We start from the raw sequence: 18,613 nt of genomic DNA on the forward strand, positions 1-18,613 counted from the left end.
TCCCTGTTTTCGAGGCCCGCCCAGGATTGGCACATTCGCCAGCCCTTATGCTCTGCAGACCAGGGTATCACGTCGAGAAAGGAAAGTCACGCAGCTTGCTTGCTTGGAAAATGCCACCCACCCTGCTTTTGCACGTACATGCGTGAGCCTTCTAGTTCCGCTGGCCAGCCGTAAACCGCATGTAGATGGCTGGCAAAGCCTAAAAGCCAATGTCTGTGGGTGCGAGTGTCATTCTTCTTTGGAATCGTTCAATGTCGGAGCCGACTGGACCATGAGTGAGGAGCCATCGGCTGGTCTATCCGCCCGAGGTCAGGCCTCTTGGCCGTGGTCTTTGCCTAATTAATCGCATGCAAGCTGTGATGCATTTTCATTTCACCTCTTATGTATGTACTCGAAAAGACCATCATGGCCAATGCCTCTTCAGCACGGACGGTCGAATGGAATCAGTGACACAAGTCAGAGAGAGATACACGGAGCAGGTATGTTGCAAAACTTGAAAGTCCATTGCATATAACTTGAACTTCCACCAGCCATGTATCTCGTGGTTGGCCATGTCGCAAACACATTAAAACACAAATGAGCGGCGTTTCTCGTGGCTGTTTTGGTGGACAGGCCGAGCTGCAGTTGCAAGGCTTCGGTTGTAATAGTCAACCGTCATCAAAATGGACATCTGCAAAGTTCCATGTCGGCCCACGCAGAGCTCTCTCATCTCTGGAGTATCACTTTGGTCGGTTAAGTGCATAGATGCATCTTCACCTATTCGGAATTTCGAGGTAGCATGTTGGTCGATCTCTGCCCAAAATTAACGATACACCAAGCAGGGCCATGCATGCTAAAGCAGTAAAAAGATGTGATGTCTCGGACTCCAGACCAGGGCCATCCGACATGGTCCTCCCCTCCCCCTCCTTTTTCCCTTTGCCCCGCGGCACGCTTGAATGCCAGGCCATGTGGGCGACATTTTTTTATTCCAGGAATCCTGTGGCTCAATATACGAGCCTTCAGGGTATATTAGAAAATCTCTCAGCACCAAACCATGTTCCCGGGATGCCTGTGGGCTGATGCCTGCCATCATGACTCCGTGTGAAACCGCTCACGCCGGAGATCTAACTGTACATCACTCCGTGAAATGAAATAATGTAAAATCCGAACCACTCACAGTCGCGCTTGAAAGAATGGACAAAGTAGAGACGCTAGAGAAGATTGTCGGCGGTGTGAGATGGGCCAGTGGGTATTCGATCCGAGCAGCTATCCGAGAGCGGCGAGCCATGTCTCGGGCAGTCGTCGAGCAAAGACGCCAATATGTGTACGACAAAAGGAAAGGCAGGCCTTTTTTCCCTGCTCAATGAAGGCCTCGTCAACTCTTTGTGTTATGCATGGGATGGAACACGGAACACGAAGAGCTTGGTGGACATGCCAAAAATGGAGCATGGCCTTTATCGGTACCTTGTCCTAGATGCAGAAGCTCGATAAATAAATGCATTTGACCATTGAAGTAGCTTGGCAAGTCACAGCACGCTGTGCGACACAGAGCACACAGGTACATGCCCCGTCTGCATGTACGGAGTACACACATAACGTGCCACTAGACACTAGACACTAGCCACTGACCCCTGAGGAAGGTATTGCTCACCTCGTCAGCTCTCTATCCTGTGGGAAACTGACGAACCAAACAGAGTCGCATCCGTGGCGGCATAGTTTTGTCCCTTGGGCATAGTGCGCATTGGTGGCATTCGGTGAGATGCCATGTTTGAACGTTGATTCGACAATGCATGTGACGAAAAGCTGGGCTCGTGCAGAAGCGGCAGGGGCCGCGGGACCAACCGACAATAGCGCTGCCATCCAGCAAGGGTCTGGGCTTAGGCGAAGAGGCACTTGACGATCAAGATTGGCTCTTCTCTGCAGGACACTAGACATGGAGACAGGGGATTCAAGACCCCATGTGTCCAATGGCGTTGGTGTGATGGCGTGCTAGAGATCCACCCCCAAGTCTCAAGAAGACTTCGACCGCCGAAGCCAGTCAAACATCCGTGCCATCTACTCCGTCGTATGTATGTATGTATGTATGTATGTATGTCTGTAGGTGCGGAGTCGGCAATGTCATCCAAGGTCCCCGATGGCGGTTCTCGGAATCTTGTCTCCGTATCGTGTCGTGCGTTTCTAGTAACCGGCAATTATCGTGGCCATAGCGGCCATGATGGACTGGGTTAGGAAAAGGCTTGACGAAGGGGAGAGAAAACAGGAGAGAAAAAGAAAGAAGAAAAATGCTTCATGAGGACAAACGACAGAGCGGAGGAAAGGGAAGGAAAAGACAAAAAAACCACCAGCAGGTCGGGAAGGAAGGAAGGAAGCAGCAAGTCTGGAGGTGGGACCACGTGCCTCCCCGAGACGGCGATCCCCCAAACACCAGCCGTCTTCTGCCATTATTCATTGTCCTCTTCGGGCGCCTTGGATACGCCGTCAAGCTCTGCCTACAGCCAAATTCTTGTCGTCATTCTTTTCTAGCTTCGTGCTACGGTAAGCACGACTTTAACGCCTGGGCGCTTATCGAGACGCGACAGCTGCCAAAACAGCCGATTGGGAACCATCTTGAGTGTTTCCGTGCACAATCTGCACCCATGTTGACTCAGATATTCCGCTCCAACTGATCCCTCTTCTAGGCTGATATTTGGGCTAATTTTGGATCCTTGTCGCGGTCGCGGTCAGTTGTCCCGATGCCAGCGCTTACGCCATGTTCGCGATGTTGGTGGCTCTACGTTATCTCGACGACGACGCTAACAATTCTTAATCTATTTTCAATTTAGCCCAGATTAACCACATGTCCTGTACACAACTTGGGTCATCTTCCCATCTAGGCCGCTGCGAAAACCATAGCCTGAAACGGGCCGGCCACTGGTGACTGTGCATTAACAAAGCTGGGGGGGGCAACTGGAAGTGGAGGTAAGCGAGATAAATGGCTAGTGCTCCCAATCTGCCGCCCACGCGAAGACATTACATGCATCAAGTCCAAATTTGCTCGCAATGCGTCAGCTTTTCCTTTAGCATCATGTCTTGACGGTTAGATGTGTTGGGAACGATTTGCTTGTGGAAAGCTGGGACCATTCCACGAATTATCAAATCCTTCTTCGCCCAATCAATGTCGATCAGTCGCAACCTTCCAGACGTACGGTACATTGACGATGCCTAGATTGGCTTAACTCGCGCAGAGCGGAGAGAGCGAAACAATATAGACAGGAGACGGCAATGGACGGATGCCGTAATCGTTAAGTGCGCCATTTCTCACATAATACATATTGCAAAAACTCCGTGGGCCTAGCAGGATACAATGCTCGTCGGGCTATTGCTTTCCAACTCCTTTTGCATCGTCTTGTTCTAAGATGACATGTTCCGCGGTACAAGACTCCCACTGTTCGTGATGCCATCTTGCAGTTACTAACCAATGCAGTTGGCCGTGGACCCATTTGCCGTCCGCGTCGAGACACACCGCCACAACAACTGTCGTACATGTTGAGGTTCATGCAAAGCCAGCCTTGGGAACGGTTTTATTAGGCAAAACCAATCGTGCAGCGCCCACATCTCCACCCATGACGAAGTAAAGCTTTGCCATGGTGGAGCGTCGGGAAGTCGAACCGCTTGTGCAAGCTTGAACATGGGCCAACGACCTACACAAATATAGAGTGCCGAGTAGTTAAGCCATGTGAGATGGAAAAAAATCTGCTAGCCTGGTCCTTCCTTACTCCATGTCAAATACCGGACCATCAAAGCCCCGGTACAGTGTCACCACAAGCACATCATGCAAACACTCAACTGCTCCAAATTCCTACCCTAAATCGAAGGGCTCAGGAGAGTTCTGTGTCTGCCCCCTCCCCTTCCTCCTCTTTTAAGCATTGGACAGACTTGATTCCAGCTACCGATAAATATATTCATGATTTTTTCTCTCTTTCTTTTTTTTTTTTTTACGTCTTCAAGCCACGAGATGGTGGGCTACAGTCATGGGTTCCTCCATTGGCGCAAAATGCAGTTCCAGCCATCGGTCAGGCTTTAATACGTTCTGAGTAACCTGGCTTAGGTGTAAGCTGCCGCAACGACGATGTGGGAAAGCGATGGTAGCGATGCGCCATGTTTGTGACACTGCACTACTGGTTCAGTCTCGGCCGCTCCTAAAGCCGGCTCTTGTTTTAAGGTCTAAAACCTGTGTTGCCTTGTAGAAACGGTGCCGATTTCGTTTCTGTGTGGCGTAGGTCAGCGGTATTATAATATCGCACAGTCTTTGACGGCGTATTAATTAAAGATGGCGTCGACCGAAACCCTGCCCCAACGTCATGAGCTATGCATGTCATCAACGGAGGGGCAGGGCTCGGACGCGGAAAGAAGCATTAGCCTGAAGCAACTGGCCACCCTTCAATTTTCGACGTTGAAGGACCAAGTCTAATAATACTAGTTCGCGAACCGCGATGAGGAGCTCGGTGAACTGCGTTGCCGTTGACAGGCCCCAGTTATGCAGTTGGACGTGGTAACTTCGACCACTTCGACCCCGCATTCATTGCCCATCCATCTATATCCATACAAAGTCCGTCCAATTGAGCTTTGCTTTGAAAGTCGTTGAAAACGACAGTGGATTGTTGTTCTCAAGAACCATGATATACTCCTCCCTGTTACAGTTTCCAGGTTCCACCTGGAGTTTCAATGTTCCGCATCAATCGCAAGTAAGTTATATTATGCGGATTGGCCGGCCGGTGTTTTCGTAACGGCCGAAGCCAGAAGCCGCGACCTGCGCTGGAATTTCCGCTTTAGTTCCACTAATTGGTCTGATCACCCGGCTCATCAGCAGTGGTCCGGGGATGAGACATCTTCTGTGCAGCGTATTCTGCCACTATCTACTCCAACCGGCCAGGATCAGTAGTGTCAACGTTGCACCATCGCACACTGTGCATCAAAGCAGGGTCCAGAAAACTCACATCGATCGTCTGTACACCCCTTCACCCCCAGTTAGCCCGCACTTGGCAACTTGTGCAATATGCTAGGGTATATTGCTTCCCCAATCTCATGGTCCTCAAACCACTTTGCTGAAAGATCGTATTTCCACGAATACCAGCGGTGAGATCTCTGCCCACGGAAGAGAAAGAAAGAAGACTTGCCAGTGGGTTGTACGTGGCATCCCTGTTATTACGGCTTCGTCGAAAATTCCACAAATCGATCACGCTCTTGACGGAGTGTGTGGCCCGGCCCTTACGAGTGTATCGGTAGCCCGAACGTGCTGCTAGAGCCATCTCAAAATACGTGGCTGAGAAGCTGGCTTTCTCACCCGTGCCCGACTTGCCATCGCAGCTTGGCAGGTGTCGCTTTCGAGCCCGATTTTCTTCTTATTCGCCCGTCATCCTTTGTTCATGGTATTGCTGACATTGACCGCCTTCTTGCCGACACACTGACCAGAGACCGACAAGATGCACAGCAGCAATTCCTTGATCTTGGTGCACCTGAACCACTTGTTGTCACAAAAGGTCTTCTGGCAAGATGCCATCGGCCGAGACCTGCGTCTTAGCTGGCCGAGTGTCCAAAGAGGCGGTGGCATCCCGAAAACTCCACATGAGCCGGCATTGCTCGTTCCAATCTCCGCGTCTCAGATTCCGCAGCGATTAAACTATCACGCCATTGAGTAAACTGTTAACAAGGGCATGGCCGCCGAGTTCTTTTGTCGACGGGCCAGGTTTTTGCAGTTGGAAAGATACCGACTGGGGGATCTCGTCTCCTGTTAAACAATTGGCCGAGTAATGAGGGGTACACCGTACCGGCAGTATATCCACGATGCTCCCCGTTCGACCAACACATGTTGGTCCCGAAAAAAGCAAGTAGAACCGCTGAATTCGGGGGCTGGTGTCTTCCATACCGTGTTGTCCGTACTGGTCAAGAGCGGAAACAAGAGCGAAGACGCAGAACATTATTGCTGCGGGAGCAGCCGATGGTTGATAGGATTGCGATGAAAATGTAGCGTTTCAACAACCCCAAGCCATAGCAATGCCAGCAACCGACTACGTTTCTGGGAATGCTGACCATGGCCGGCCGACAGAAACACTTTGAGAGTACTTTTTGCTCTGGTCAAGTCAGCAACTATTACTGATAACCGAGACCCCAGAGGTGAATATAGAGCGCATCACATCACACCGTGGTCATCCTTCCATACGAGTACTCAGAATGGCAAGTACTCCTTTGTCGGTGAACCAATGCCGTGAGTCACGGGTAGTGGATATAGTGTATAGTGCATCGGGTTTAATGCCAAAACCCTCCCCACTTTGAGTTGGTGACACTTTGATAGACAACCAAGGCGATGGAAAGATTGACATTGTAGTCGCAGTCGCGGTCGCAGTATTCAAGACGAAAAATAAGATTGCAGAAAGAACAGAGAAACACGGCAGTCGCCACCCAGCGTCTGAGAGCTTTATGTATCCGGAATATAAGGCTGATTCACCACGGTGTATCTCCTGTCATGGGAACACGGGAATGCCATGTTTACTAACAACTCGTGAGCCTGCTGCAGCCGGGGAATCGGGAAACGAAACCACCAGAGCGACCAGCGGGCCAGAATTTTCCAAATCGTCTGTGGTACGGAGTAGTAAGGCGCAGAAAACAAAACCACCATAGTTGAGCCTGGTGGGACAAAAACTATCAGGCGATGAAGAAGGTCTGGTCAAACAAAGAGCAGCGGGACTGCAGGACATGTGCTTGCGAACCCCTGCAACCCTGCACTTGCATTGATGCCAACAAGGATAGCAAGACCCCGTGGTACGTACAGGGTTGAGTGGAAATCAAAGACGACATGTGCGCGAGAGAGGTGAAGGTCGGGCTATGAAGATGCGGCGTACAGAGTACTCCGTACAGACCAATCAATGGGACCCACATGCAGAAACGAACCTTGACGAGATAAGATGGAAGGCGATGCCAAAGGCGGAACAGATGGGGCAAGTACTTCAAATGTGAAGCATCCAGCATCAGACTGGCAAAAAGCCGGCACTGGCCCGGTTGTTTGCTGGGCGCACATGGCCGCCGTTCATGTCCAACCCGTTGACCTCGAGTGCTCTGCAGCCCTCCACCACACATGTGCACGCTGAAGCCAGTGCTGGGAGTGCCAAGCGCATGCTGCACAGACCAGACATGATGGCTGGGCGCTTAGACATGACATCTGGAGAGACACCAGCTATATTTGGCATGGGCTCGGCAGCCGGACATTATGCGATATTAGCCATTCGCGCACGCCAACAGCTGGCATCCCAACCGGACCAACTCGTCCTAGTTCATGGCAGGGTTGTTACGACCATCAACAACCGACCATCAATAACCCTCGACGACAACTCAACTCGACAACGCTCTCAACAACCATGTCTGTCTCTCCTTCTGCCCCCCTGTCACGCCTGGATGAGGGCCACCACCCCTCCACCATCAGCCTATCATAAAGTCCCTCCGACACGATGCATCAACGCCTCTGGCAGCTTGCATGTAAACCGTCCAATTGTTCTCGTCCTCTTCGCGCCCACGCCGCCATGTCTGATACTATGGCCAAGCGACAGATCTTATCTAGCCAGGGTTTGGAGAGAACTGGCCCTCGCCAGTGGCCTTGCAAGACGCATAGTGCCGAGTACATGGTCTGCGCTGTGATGGGCTTGTGACGGGAGCCGCGTTATGCATCTTGCGTCTCTTGTTGAGAAGTCCCTGGCCGTCCTGTCTTGCAGACCAAGGACGTTGATGGCTATCCTGTCCTCCCCCCGCAACCGCTTCAACCGGTTTAGGTGCTGTGCTGCTCGTCACATTCGATGGCTCACAGCATTGAACCCAAGGCCTTGCTTCACGCCGCTGGGCATTGCAACCACCCCCTACTACATAACGATCACTAACCACCCGCCACGAGTCTCGCCATTTTTGTCTCATCTAGCTGTCGTTACGACTTTATCGTTGTTTTCCTTTTTGTCATGATTTACATTTCCATGTCTCACGGCACTCTGGACATTTTGTGAAACTCTAGTGGGCATCAAGGTAGAAAACGCTCACAGCCGGTAACGGCCCAGCCTCTCCGTTGCTCCGTATAACGTCTGGTCCAATCTTCGTGAACACCGCTATAGACTTCTACCAGCGCAGTTTCTACAACACAGAAGAAACCAAAACAGAGCCAAAATCTTTCGTCTGTTTCCACCCACGTGGCTTCAGACCGGCGTATCCAATATGGTTTGTTTCTTGCCTTCCCTCGCTTCGCCCAAAGTCTTACACGACCGCCATTAACACAATGTTCCCACAGGAATACGAATACGCCTACTATCGTCCTAGTGACAGCCAGGCGTACCAAGAGATGCGCCAAAAGTCTACCAGGGATGCATTCTTCCGCTTAAGAAACGAGTTGCAGATGCAACGGCCTGCATCTGTAGCTACAGAGTTCGTTGACACAGACTGGGACGAGGAAATCATGAGTGAAGCCGAAGATAACTCCCCGCGCGTCAGTCTGCAATCGGTAAGCGCATATATCAGTTTGCATGCTTTTGACAGAAACCTCCTTTCTGATGCGCCTCGTCATGGTAGTCTGGCCAGCCGAGTTTTACAACTGTATCATCATATGATGAAGCACCGACTCCACGGTCGAGCAGGGGACGGGAGGCATATCCTGAGCACATATTCAAGCCAGTGGAAGGACCAAGCGGCCCTCATCTATTTCGAAACTCAACAGACTCGTCCCTGGTAGACGATGACTTCATTTTAACGCTCTCGCCCATCACCCCGAAGGCTCAGAGAGGCATCGGCGATCTTCTGGATAGGCCTCCGATGCCACGAAGGAGCAGTCCTTTCCAATACACATCTGCAGAGCTTGATTGTCTTCCCCTTGCGTCGTGGACACCGGAGATGGTCGCACAGTCGATGCTCAATGCTGGCATTGAGCTGTCCGTGGCCGATCGCTTCATTGAGAATGACATCAATGGCGCCATTTTGATAACGCTGAAATTCGAGGACTTGCGCGAACTTGATATTCAGTCTTTCGGAATTCGCACCAAAGTATGGCATCAGATCCAGACGCTTAGAGATAGTAGACCCTCTTCTCCCCGACCAGCCACGCCAATTGAGGACGCGCCCAGCAGAGAAGCTCGCAGAGAGACTAGAGACAAGGCTGAGACTGGAGCTGGAGTGCATAGAAGCCAGAGCAACAAACGCCGGGCCCGTCGCAAGCTCTCCGCCGAAGAGGATATCGTCCATCCAATGGAATCAATCTCTATCATCGGTATTGAACAAGCCATCCCAAAACCTCATCATTGTTCAAAAGGAGAGAAGTGTTCTACATGGAGGAAACAGCAAAGGCTTTTAAATGACCTTAAGAAAGCCAACCCAACTGTTGACGTCTACGCTGGAAGTAGTGTCATGATCTTCGGAGATGCAGGCAACCCTGAAACGGCCAGGGCCATTGACCCGAATGAAACTTTCCGGCCAGTATCAGACGCAGTTCCTTCTCTGGTTGCCTCCTCCGATGTCATGGGTCCTGGTGGCTTGCCTCCTTTGCAATATCTCCAGGAAGCGACATTGCAAGGCATTCAGGCTCGAGGCCCCCAGGATAATGTCCGCCAGTTCTTGAAATTTCAACAAAAGAACAGCTCGGACCAGGTGCCACCGACACCGCCATTTGAGATTCTTCCGTCGGCCAAGATGCCTCACCAAGGCTTGCGCCAACTACCAAAGCTCTCCATCCCTGGAAAACCACTTCAGACTACTCCTTTGAGGACATCTACAGCCCCTCAGCCACCCGAGCCTCAGCGACAAGAGCAAGCTGCAGGCCAGCCGGTGCAGCAAGTGCAACGGCAAGCGACACAACCATCGGAGTTCGTTCCGTATCGCATGAACAAAGCTGATGCTTTGTCCCCGGATTTGGAGACTCCCCGAAACCCATACAGGTTTGGGACCCCATTCTCCGAGTTGGATGTCCCCATCACGGCAGTACCCGTTGGACCAGTAGCTCGCGACACATCACAGTCCGTGCCCCCGGATATGAACTATCGAGCGCCCCCCGCTGCTCGATCCCAATCAAGGGCGTCCAACCGGCGTCCTTCCTTCCCAATTCTACCCTCCGTGGATGAGAATGGCGTGGTACTCCAGAGATCTAAAACACCGTCCCCGAAAAGCACCTCGCCAATCTACCGCGTGCAGCAGCAGCAGCAGCTACAGAGACAGCCACTTCGAGCTCCTCCTCGCTTCAACTACCCCTGGTCTCCAGCTGAGCGTGGCAAATTCGAGAACGCTATCCCTCCTGCGTCAACCCTCCACCCTGGCGGTGGCCATGACGCACCAGCAATTGCCAGTGGTATTACACACCAGGGTCCGATGAAGAAGCGGAAGACACGGCTGCTCCGCAATGAGTGGCAAGATGGATACTTTACCCTGAAGGGAAGCAGACTCAACATGCACAAGGATGCTCAAGAGTTGGACCGAACTCTTGAATACATCGACATTGACGACTATGCAATTGCCTGCTCTAGCCTTGCATCTACGTCCAAGCTCAATGCCGCCTTCAAAGCAGTTCGTATTTCTCACAACCGTGAGAAGAGCGACCCAGTCGGGGCTTTCAGCTTTCAGCTTATTCCCCAAGACAAGAGTGCTGGAACCCGTCTGCGCAAACGAGACAGTTCCATGAGCGGTGTCAACGGCAGTGCCACCTCGTCCGAGGGCGTCAATGGAACAGGAAAAACGCACCACTTTGCGGTCAAGAGCCGTGATGATCGCATCGACTGGATGCGTGAGCTGATGCTAGCAAAAGCTATGAAGCAAAAGGGTGAGGGTTTCGAGATTAGCGTCAACGGAAACATGATCTAGGTTCACCATGTTCATTTCCATCTACTGATCTCAGTTCATCATTCCCGCACCCGTTTTATCTTTGATCAAGACATGTAGCACAAAGGCTGCATAGTTAATGAATGACGTTACGAATCAAATACCCCCAAACCACTCCTTTACACCACCACACACACTGTCCACTTTTTGTAACCTCCATTGACGAAGTTGCCATTTTTTTTGAAAGCATGAGAACGGTCTGAACGTGCCTCTAATTGTTATCACGTTTGTCGATTTTTGCGTCACGCCGTTTCGTATCTTTACATTTCTTGTTGAGTACACATGACTCTCCTTTTTTCACGAATTGGATGAGCAGGATACCATTTTGGATTTTAGTGGATTTTAGTTCGCGTCAGTCCTTTTGACTGTGGTTTTTTTTAGCGGGAATAGTTGGTATTTTGACCAAAAAGCTTTGATATTAAACTTGCGTCCAAGCGTATTGCCTAGTGTGTCGGTGACTGTGAAATCTTGGCATCATACAATCGTAGCGGTGGTTAACGAAAGGGCGGCACATGGGTCGTGATGTTTTATTTTTACTTGCTAACTGGTATTGCTAGCCACGTGTTGAGTTGAGCTTTAAAATGGCACCAATACTTGTCCTGTCACGCACAACTTATGGCCTGTGACTTGGGACACTTGTTCAAAGCCAGTGTATTTCTGGAATAGCAAACGATCAGAAAATGCCGGGGACAGGCTTAAACAAAGCTGGTTTGCAAACAGCTCCAGGGTAGTAGGTCCATATGCAAAATTTACAGCTATTCATTTCTGTCCCAATTCTCTCCCAATCGCCGTGCATTGAGTCCCGCCAGGTTATATTCAGACAAAGTACACTTAATCTTACAGTATTTTGTACGCCCTCCTATGCTACTGCTCCCTACGGCGTACGACCCCTCTCCTCGGGGTTTATGCTCCAAGCCCCCTTTTTTTTGGTTCTTTCTCTTCTTTTGCGCCCCCCTCTACATCTCCGTCCATGTTCCGCCTACTTTCCTCACTTTTCCACTACGCGGCGCCCTTGAATGCCGGCCGAATAGATCTAGCCTTGTGGGCAACCTTTTCCCAGTCAATCAGATTCCACCAGGCCTCGGCGTAGGCAGTCTTGCCGCCGTTGCCGCCGACGCCGACGCCCCAGTCCAGCAGCCACGCGTGCTCCCAGGTGTTTAGGCACAGCAGGGGCTCGAGCTCGATGCCGCCGGGGGGCAGGTCGCCGGACCGCTTCCTGCTGCCGTAGACCTGGTTCTTGAAGTAGGCGCGGGCGGAGCCGTCGCCGCCCACGGTGTTCATGTCGGTGGGCTGGGCGCGCCAGTGGGCGCCGGGGTAGGGCGAGCCGGCGAGGTAGGTGGGCAGCAGGCGGTAGTCGTTGGCGCCGGCCTTGACGAGCCAGACGAAGCCCGGGCCGAACATGGCCGAGGCGGTGATGACGAACTCGCGGCGCAGCGTCTCGACGGAGGAGAAGCACGCCTCGAGCTCGGCGCGGAGCGAGTCGGGCATGGGCGTGCCCGTCGGCGATATGCCCTGGAAGAAGAAGTGGTTGTTGTGCGCCATGGAGGCGTAGTTGAAGACGGGGGCCTGGCTGGGCTCGCGGGCCGTCAGGAGGCTGATGGTCTTGGTGTCCTTGTCTTCGAGTTCGGTGCCTGGCGAGAGGGTGACGACGTTAGTGAGCCATTGGTGGTGAAGTTTGGGTCGGTCATTGGGGGTGGGATGGTTGGTCATGTCCCTTGGGGAGGCGGGAGCAAGCACGTACCGACCGTCAAGGCATTGAGCTTCTCTACCATCAAGGTCATGTAGTCTGACCATGCGATTGCGAAGCCCCCAGGGCTCATGAGGTTAGGGACGCCCTGGGAGTAGTCGTGAGGCAGCGTCGGGACTTGATGCAGGCTTCTTCTGGCATTGACGGTGGTGCGGAGGCCGAGGCCTAGGCTTTTCCCTGCGCGCGGTAACAGCCGTGATCGAAACATTGTGGGTGTGGTGGCAGATCGAACGGCCGATGGCGGAAGGTGAGGGTGCGCGCGCGCAAGGGGGATCCGTGTTATGGGGCGTTTTGAGGCGGTTGACCTGGTCCCCTTGACTATCACGAGTTTTTGTACATCAGAGCTCTGCACTTTTTTAAGCGGCCTTGGAAAGGTTGGATGAGATGGGCAGCCTTCCACGTGAGGCTCAGCTAGATGTGGCTGGGCCAGCGGGAGTGGCGGTGCTAGCTCGCTTGAGGGAGGGATAGGGGAGGCATGCAGACATATAATATTCGAAAGAAAAGGATCTTTTATTATCAATAAAATACAAAAGATATAAACTCCTTAAACTATCGCTGCCTCTTTAATCCATGTTCATATGGGTAAATTGCGGCGTACAATGCCTGCAGGTGCAACACTAGGCTGATGAAGGCGGCCTCATGTGTGACATGATGCTCTTGGATTTAGCAGAGGACAGACCCTTGGCTGGATTTCTGGCTTCATTCGCCCATGGGCTGGATTCGACTGCCTGATGGATAAGAGATGAAGTTGGTCGTGCAGCCCAACCCTGAAGCGGTTTGGAAGGCAAATGGTACTTGACCCGTTGGCACTTTTAGTCGCTTACGGAGCAACAGGACTGAAATGCTGACAGACAACCCCGATGGGACTGGGCGACTGGGCAGGCCAGTGACGCTCAGGCCCGCATTTTGCAGACAGCCTCCAACTTAAATTTACCCCGTGGCTCATGCCTGGTGGCTTGTGTTTGTACGGTACTCTGTCCAGTACGGACTACGCCTGCTGGGCACATGTATCCAACTACCCAAAGTCTGTGTGACATTGGTCACCTGGTGACGTCCAAGACTCTCACCCATCTCACGACCACAAGTCTTCTCGTCGTTTGCACCGCCTGGTCTGGCTCAAGACCGCTCTCCGACCGCTACCACTTCGCTTTGTTTTTGCCCTTGCCTTTCTTCGCAGCGGTCGTGCTTCAACTGCTTCTCAACAAGCGCTCCGCCCTTCTTTAACCCCCCCCAGCACCCTGTGTGCTGAGACGCTGTTTCATCTGCTAGTCGAGGAGAGACGCACGGGTGTGCCTTTGCCTCGCGTGGCATCTTGGACAACATCTGCATCCATCCATCATTCTCTACACTTCATCGACGCGACGACACCTGAATAAGGCTCTCGTCAACTTTCATCTCGCCTACACTTAGCCAGCAGGGACACCTGGCTCGTCGTCTGTTCGCGGTACCACTGCTGGCTGCCCGCCACCATCGATTTCCATTTCCCGTTTCTCACTTCCCAATTTCTTTGTCGATATTCTACTTCTGAACCGCCCCTATGGACTTCCGCGCTGCACAATATGCTAGAAATCCTGCCAGCGTAGGCATCGACCCGCCTACTCATACTGGTGATGTTGAGCCTGTCATGACCATCTTCTCGGCCGTTTCTTCAACTGTTGCCGCCATGACGGCTTCCAGCACTACGGCCGCACCCACGACCGCTACCGACTCACCACACGATAGCCCAGAAGGCGAATGCCAGCTCCTCGGCTCCTTTGCCCTGGTAGTCCAAGCTGCATTGGGAGCCTTGGCATTGCTGTCGCTGGTGTATAAGCGGTACAGAGAGCGTCCGCAACGACCACTCAAGATTTGGTTCTTCGACGTGTCCAAGCAAGTGTTTGGCTCTGTCCTGGTGCACATTGCCAACATCTTCATGTCCATGCTTACAAGCGGCCGGTTCTCAATAAAGCTGGAGCCGGGCGCGGTACAGGCACGCAGCGACGATCCCTACGTACCCAACCCTTGCTCATTCTATCTCCTCAACCTGGGTATTGACGTGAGTAAAACCGACGACCGCCCTCTGCCCAAACTGTCGGACAAGGGGAAAAAAAGCAAATCACAAAACGCTAACGTATGAATAATTCCAGACAACACTCGGTATCCCTATTCTTATTGTTCTCCTTAAAATCATCACCGGCCTCGTGGCCTTGACCCCGCTCGGCAAGCCTTTCGAGTCCATCCAATCGGGCAACTATGGCAACCCTCCCAGCTCGTGGTGGTGGCTCAAGCAGTCCGTCATTTACTTCTGCGGCCTGTTCGGCATGAAAATCTGCGTCCTCATCATCTTCATCCTCATGCCCTGGATCTCCAAAGTCGGCGACTGGGCCCTCTCCTGGACCGAGGGCAACGAAAGACTCCAAATAGCATTCGTCATGATGATCTTCCCGCTCATCATGAATGCCCTGCAGTACTACATCATCGACTCGTTCATCAAGAAGAAGGAGCCAGAGCACGAACGCCTCCCGTCCGACGAGCCAGACCACGACATCCCAAGATACCGGGGCACGCGGTTACGCAACCAAGCCGAAGGCAGCGACGCAGACGACAACGACAGTGAGTTCGATGGCCGCAGCCGCCCGCTCCGCCCCAAGAACGGCATTCAGAGCAATGTACAGGAGGAATATGACCCCGACGTGGATGGGGACGCGCCCACCGTCATCGGAAGTAGTTCCAGCCGGGGGAGGTTGGATCGGGCCAAAGTACCCATGGAGTTGTACCCCAAGGAATAACTTGTGTGCCTTCTGTTAATTTATTTTCCCATTTGTCGTGGATTAGGCGATCTGGACATTGCCATGTACTTTGTTGATTTCAGCGAGCAACTATACAAATACACTATATATAGCGCGTTCCTGTAATGCTGGCGTTGTTGTTTGGGATCCTGTACTGTAGTACCTTTCCAATGTTGCGTCAATCTGCGGTATTTTCGGCTTTTCCTGGCTATTGATTTCTCCAGTGTCCCACACTAGTCTGTATAAAACTCATTGCATGTCATTCCGGCCTCACATGAGTGTACAATCACCTTTATCGTCATTTTACCGAGGCACCATATTGATGCTGTATTCAAATGAAAGGAAAATCAAAATACTACATCGTAACAAGGCCCTCTGTCCTTGGATATACAAAATAGCTTGAATCGTCTCCAAAAGGTTCCGCTGACGAATCCCAAATGTCGCGTCTATGACATCTATGATACATGATGAAAGGAAGACAGGCGTTGTGCCTGGAATACGGAAAGTTTGAAGAAAAAAAGAAGACAAAAAAAAAAAGCCCGAGTTTTGAAAAGTAGGTGGCTCTGGAACGAAATTTTTCCCATTTTTATTTTGAAAAACGCCTTGCAAATCAAGCCCATTGAACAGAAAAACGCCGCACCCAAACTGAATATTCACTTCATTTGCATAAGGTCATACAGTTGGCTTATCGGGGCTGGTACGTCTGTTGCCCGGGATATGCTGCTGTTGTGGGTGCCTGAGCTGGAGGAGACTGATGTCGATCCTCTTGTGGTCGTGAGTATCCTGATTCAAAGTCGAATCCGCTATTGTTGGTAAACGGGGAGCGAGGCGACGACTGGTTCAAGGTGTTGCTGGGTGGTGGGACAGGGTTTGTAAGAGGCTGTGGTCCGGGGGCCCGCTGACGATCGGGGCCGGGTGAGTATTGGCGTTCGGGACCTGGTGAGAACTGGCGGGGAGAGGCCGGCGGGTAGCTTCCATTTACGTTGTTGAGAGGTGACGGAGGTCCACGGCCATATCCCTGATCGTTGCGAGGGGTTGGCGATCCCCGTGGGGGATAGGCGTAAGGATTCTCGCCTAGCGACCCTGGCGTTTGGCTAGGTCCAGGGGAATTTCTCATGCGAGGGTCCATGCCGTAAGGTAGTCTTCCACCTACCGGTGAAGAGGCATTGTTGTCTGCTGTGCCAGGTTGTCTCATGCCATAACTCTCAGGAGGCGTGCTCCCGGCCAACTCTCGAGGTGCGGCCTGATCAAGGGATTTGTGATCGGTTCTGCTGAGCGAGAGCTGAGTCATGGATACTGTTATGGTCGACCGGTATGGCCGGCATTTCTGCAAACTGCTCGTGGATTTGATCCAGCCCATAGGGAGAACGACTCTGGGCAGGGGCTGGTGACTGACGGCCTCCAGATCCCGTAGTCGCACCAACAACCGGTGGCGCATCATATGGTTGGTTGTACGGTCCGGTAGACTGGTTGCGATTGCGCATCGCCATTGCCCCAGAAATGCCAGCGGCACCGGCGACACCAGCAGCAACAGCACCATAGGGGGCATTGCCATATGGCTGGTGTCCAGGAGCTTCGTAGGGTTGAGAGTGCTGACCAGCATGTGCATAGCCATTGGCGCCGGACATAGGGGCATGGCCATCGTACGGGTCATCTAGGCCAAAACCCGCAGATTGACGATTCGTATTGGAATAATTACTATTATACCCGTGATCTCGAACTCCGTACGGTGCTTGGTTAGGTTGGCCGTAGCCGGGAGATTCTGGGCTGATCAACAGTTCTTGTTGACTGTGATTAGACATGTGACCGCTGGAGCTGCCCGGGAGATGGCCGTATTGGCGATCATAGTTTATGCTCACGGGACTGACGGGAGCAGGAGGCGGTAGATTCATGCGGTTATGGCTCAAGGGCGGGGCTGGTTTTTTTTTGAGATTGGACATTTCCACTTCTTCTTCTTCTTCCACCAAGACCTTTTTAGACCCTGAGCGTTCCCAGCTGGGCATGGCAGGCAGGGCGTCCCCGTCGCCCTTTTTGGAGACGTCGAATTCGGCATACTGTTGTGGTTCGAATTTTGATTGGGGTGGTGGGTGAAAGGGTCCCTGCATTGGAGCTTGGTTTCGGTAGCCTTGGCTCTGATCATGATGAGGGGGGATGTACGGGTTGTCGAGATACTTGTTCTTGCGATCGCCAGGCGGATCGCAGCAGCCGCAACAGTTGCCGCAGCATTTCAAGCACTGGAAGCAACTGCAGCAACATGACATGCCGCAACAGCAGCATCGAACGATGCACCAAACAATAGACAGGATGATGAGGCTACCAACAATGATGACGCCAATAACAGGCCACCTAACGATTCGTTAGCAAGAGGAGGAGAACAGCCAACGTGCTGAACGCGGCAAAGGATATGGTATACGTGAATCGTACTTGCAGAACGAAGCCTTCATACAATTATCCCAACTTGAAAAAGCAGTCTTGGCATCGGTAATTTGGTTTTGGGCATCCGTCACGATGTTTCTCTTTGTCAAACTTGCAGCAACTGATCGAGCGACGGCATCCCTAATCAATTGCCAGGCTGCAGGTCGCAAGGACCTTGCCATTGCGACGTCCACCGATGGCATGCTGAGCTGCTCGTGTGGCCGTCGTCCAATGTGGCTAACCGCGATGTAGGTAAGAGGACGGGGGCGCCCAAAGGGTAGGTTCGCAAGTTTGGGCGACGTGGTAGTCGGGTAGGACTGCCTTTAAATCCCGAGTGCTTGCGCCATGCGACGAAGGGGCAGGTCCAAAATATGGCATGAAGGCTCGAGTCAAAGTAGAGATATGCGGAAGGCGGCAATAGAGCGAAGTAATCTTGTCAACGAGAGACGCCAAGGGTCGTCAGAATAAGCTTGAACTAGAATTCCGGCAGTGACAGCAGAGCCAACAATCTGCTTGATACCAAAAATAAATCAGGCGCGATACTTTGTTATTCGAGGGTCGCAAAAAGATCGAATTTGGGGCTTAGACGGCGCCAAAACGTTGCCACTCAGCCAGATTGCAGCCACGAAAAGTGACAAAGAGGAGACCCCCAGGTTATGCGGATCGTGATTGTCGCGACGAAGCAAGGAATCAGTTTGTTCAGAGTCAAGTTTTTCCTAGCACCAGGCGGGTGTCGACTCGAGAGCAGCAATGTGAAAATCCGGATCGAAACGAAATTGAAAAGCTCAAACCTGATGAGAGAACGAGGAGGTTCGGGTTCAAGGGTGAAACGAAG

General features: G+C 52.3%; 7 protein-coding genes across 8 annotated transcripts; 3 read left to right on the forward strand and 4 right to left on the reverse strand.

Annotated features, from left to right (window-relative positions):
- Window positions 1–3,589: 3,589 nt before the first annotated feature.
- J3458_002862 (uncharacterized protein) lies at window positions 3,590–6,692 on the reverse strand. The gene is made up of 2 exons (XM_066117437.1): window positions 4,956–6,692; window positions 3,590–4,874 (listed from the first exon to the last, which is right to left on the reverse strand). The coding sequence occupies exon 1, from the start codon at window positions 5,934–5,936 to the stop codon at window positions 5,634–5,636; it is 303 nt and encodes a 100-aa protein (XP_065977221.1). The 5' UTR covers window positions 5,937–6,692; the 3' UTR covers window positions 3,590–4,874; window positions 4,956–5,633.
- Window positions 3,700–4,056, forward strand: J3458_002861 (uncharacterized protein; the record flags this gene model as incomplete). Its single annotated transcript, XM_066117436.1, has 1 exon — window positions 3,700–4,056. One exon carries the CDS (start codon window positions 3,700–3,702, stop codon window positions 4,054–4,056), a length of 357 nt encoding a protein of 118 aa, XP_065977222.1.
- A 667-nt stretch (window positions 6,693–7,359) lies between the features above and the next one.
- J3458_002863 (uncharacterized protein) lies at window positions 7,360–13,078 on the forward strand. 2 transcript variants are annotated; one of them, XM_066117439.1, is made up of 3 exons: window positions 7,578–8,211; window positions 8,282–8,491; window positions 8,560–13,078. In XM_066117439.1, exons 1-3 carry the CDS (start codon window positions 8,209–8,211, stop codon window positions 10,828–10,830), a joined length of 2,484 nt encoding a protein of 827 aa, XP_065977224.1. In that variant the 5' UTR covers window positions 7,578–8,208; the 3' UTR covers window positions 10,831–13,078. The 2 variants fall into 2 exon arrangements, with proteins under 2 accessions (XP_065977223.1, XP_065977224.1); XM_066117438.1 differs by having other exon boundaries at window positions 7,360–8,211; window positions 8,282–11,249.
- Window positions 11,364–13,078, reverse strand: J3458_002864 (mitochondrial 37S ribosomal protein mS42). Its single transcript, XM_007814301.2, has 2 exons — window positions 12,590–13,078; window positions 11,364–12,479 (listed from the first exon to the last, which is right to left on the reverse strand). The coding sequence occupies exons 1-2, from the start codon at window positions 12,801–12,803 to the stop codon at window positions 11,848–11,850; spliced, it is 846 nt and encodes a 281-aa protein (XP_007812492.2). The 5' UTR covers window positions 12,804–13,078; the 3' UTR covers window positions 11,364–11,847.
- Window positions 13,079–14,132: 1,054 nt separating this feature from the next.
- J3458_002865 (uncharacterized protein) lies at window positions 14,133–15,363 on the forward strand (the record flags this gene model as incomplete). The annotated part of the gene is made up of 2 exons (XM_007814300.2): window positions 14,133–14,630; window positions 14,722–15,363. 2 exons carry the CDS (start codon window positions 14,133–14,135, stop codon window positions 15,361–15,363), a joined length of 1,140 nt encoding a protein of 379 aa, XP_007812491.1.
- Window positions 15,364–16,048: 685 nt separating this feature from the next.
- On the reverse strand, window positions 16,049–16,492 carry J3458_002866 (uncharacterized protein; the record flags this gene model as incomplete). Its single annotated transcript, XM_066117440.1, has 1 exon — window positions 16,049–16,492. The coding sequence occupies one exon, from the start codon at window positions 16,490–16,492 to the stop codon at window positions 16,049–16,051; it is 444 nt and encodes a 147-aa protein (XP_065977225.1).
- A 118-nt stretch (window positions 16,493–16,610) lies between these two features.
- Window positions 16,611–17,981, reverse strand: J3458_002867 (uncharacterized protein; the record flags this gene model as incomplete). The annotated part of the gene is made up of 2 exons (XM_007814299.2): window positions 16,611–17,709; window positions 17,788–17,981. 2 exons carry the CDS (start codon window positions 17,979–17,981, stop codon window positions 16,611–16,613), a joined length of 1,293 nt encoding a protein of 430 aa, XP_007812490.2.
- Window positions 17,982–18,613: the final 632 nt, after the last annotated feature.

The sequence above is a fragment of the Metarhizium acridum genome (assembly GCF_019434415.1).
Source record: "Metarhizium acridum strain ARSEF 324 chromosome Unknown scaffold_13, whole genome shotgun sequence".
NCBI lineage: Eukaryota > Fungi > Ascomycota > Sordariomycetes > Hypocreales > Clavicipitaceae > Metarhizium > Metarhizium acridum.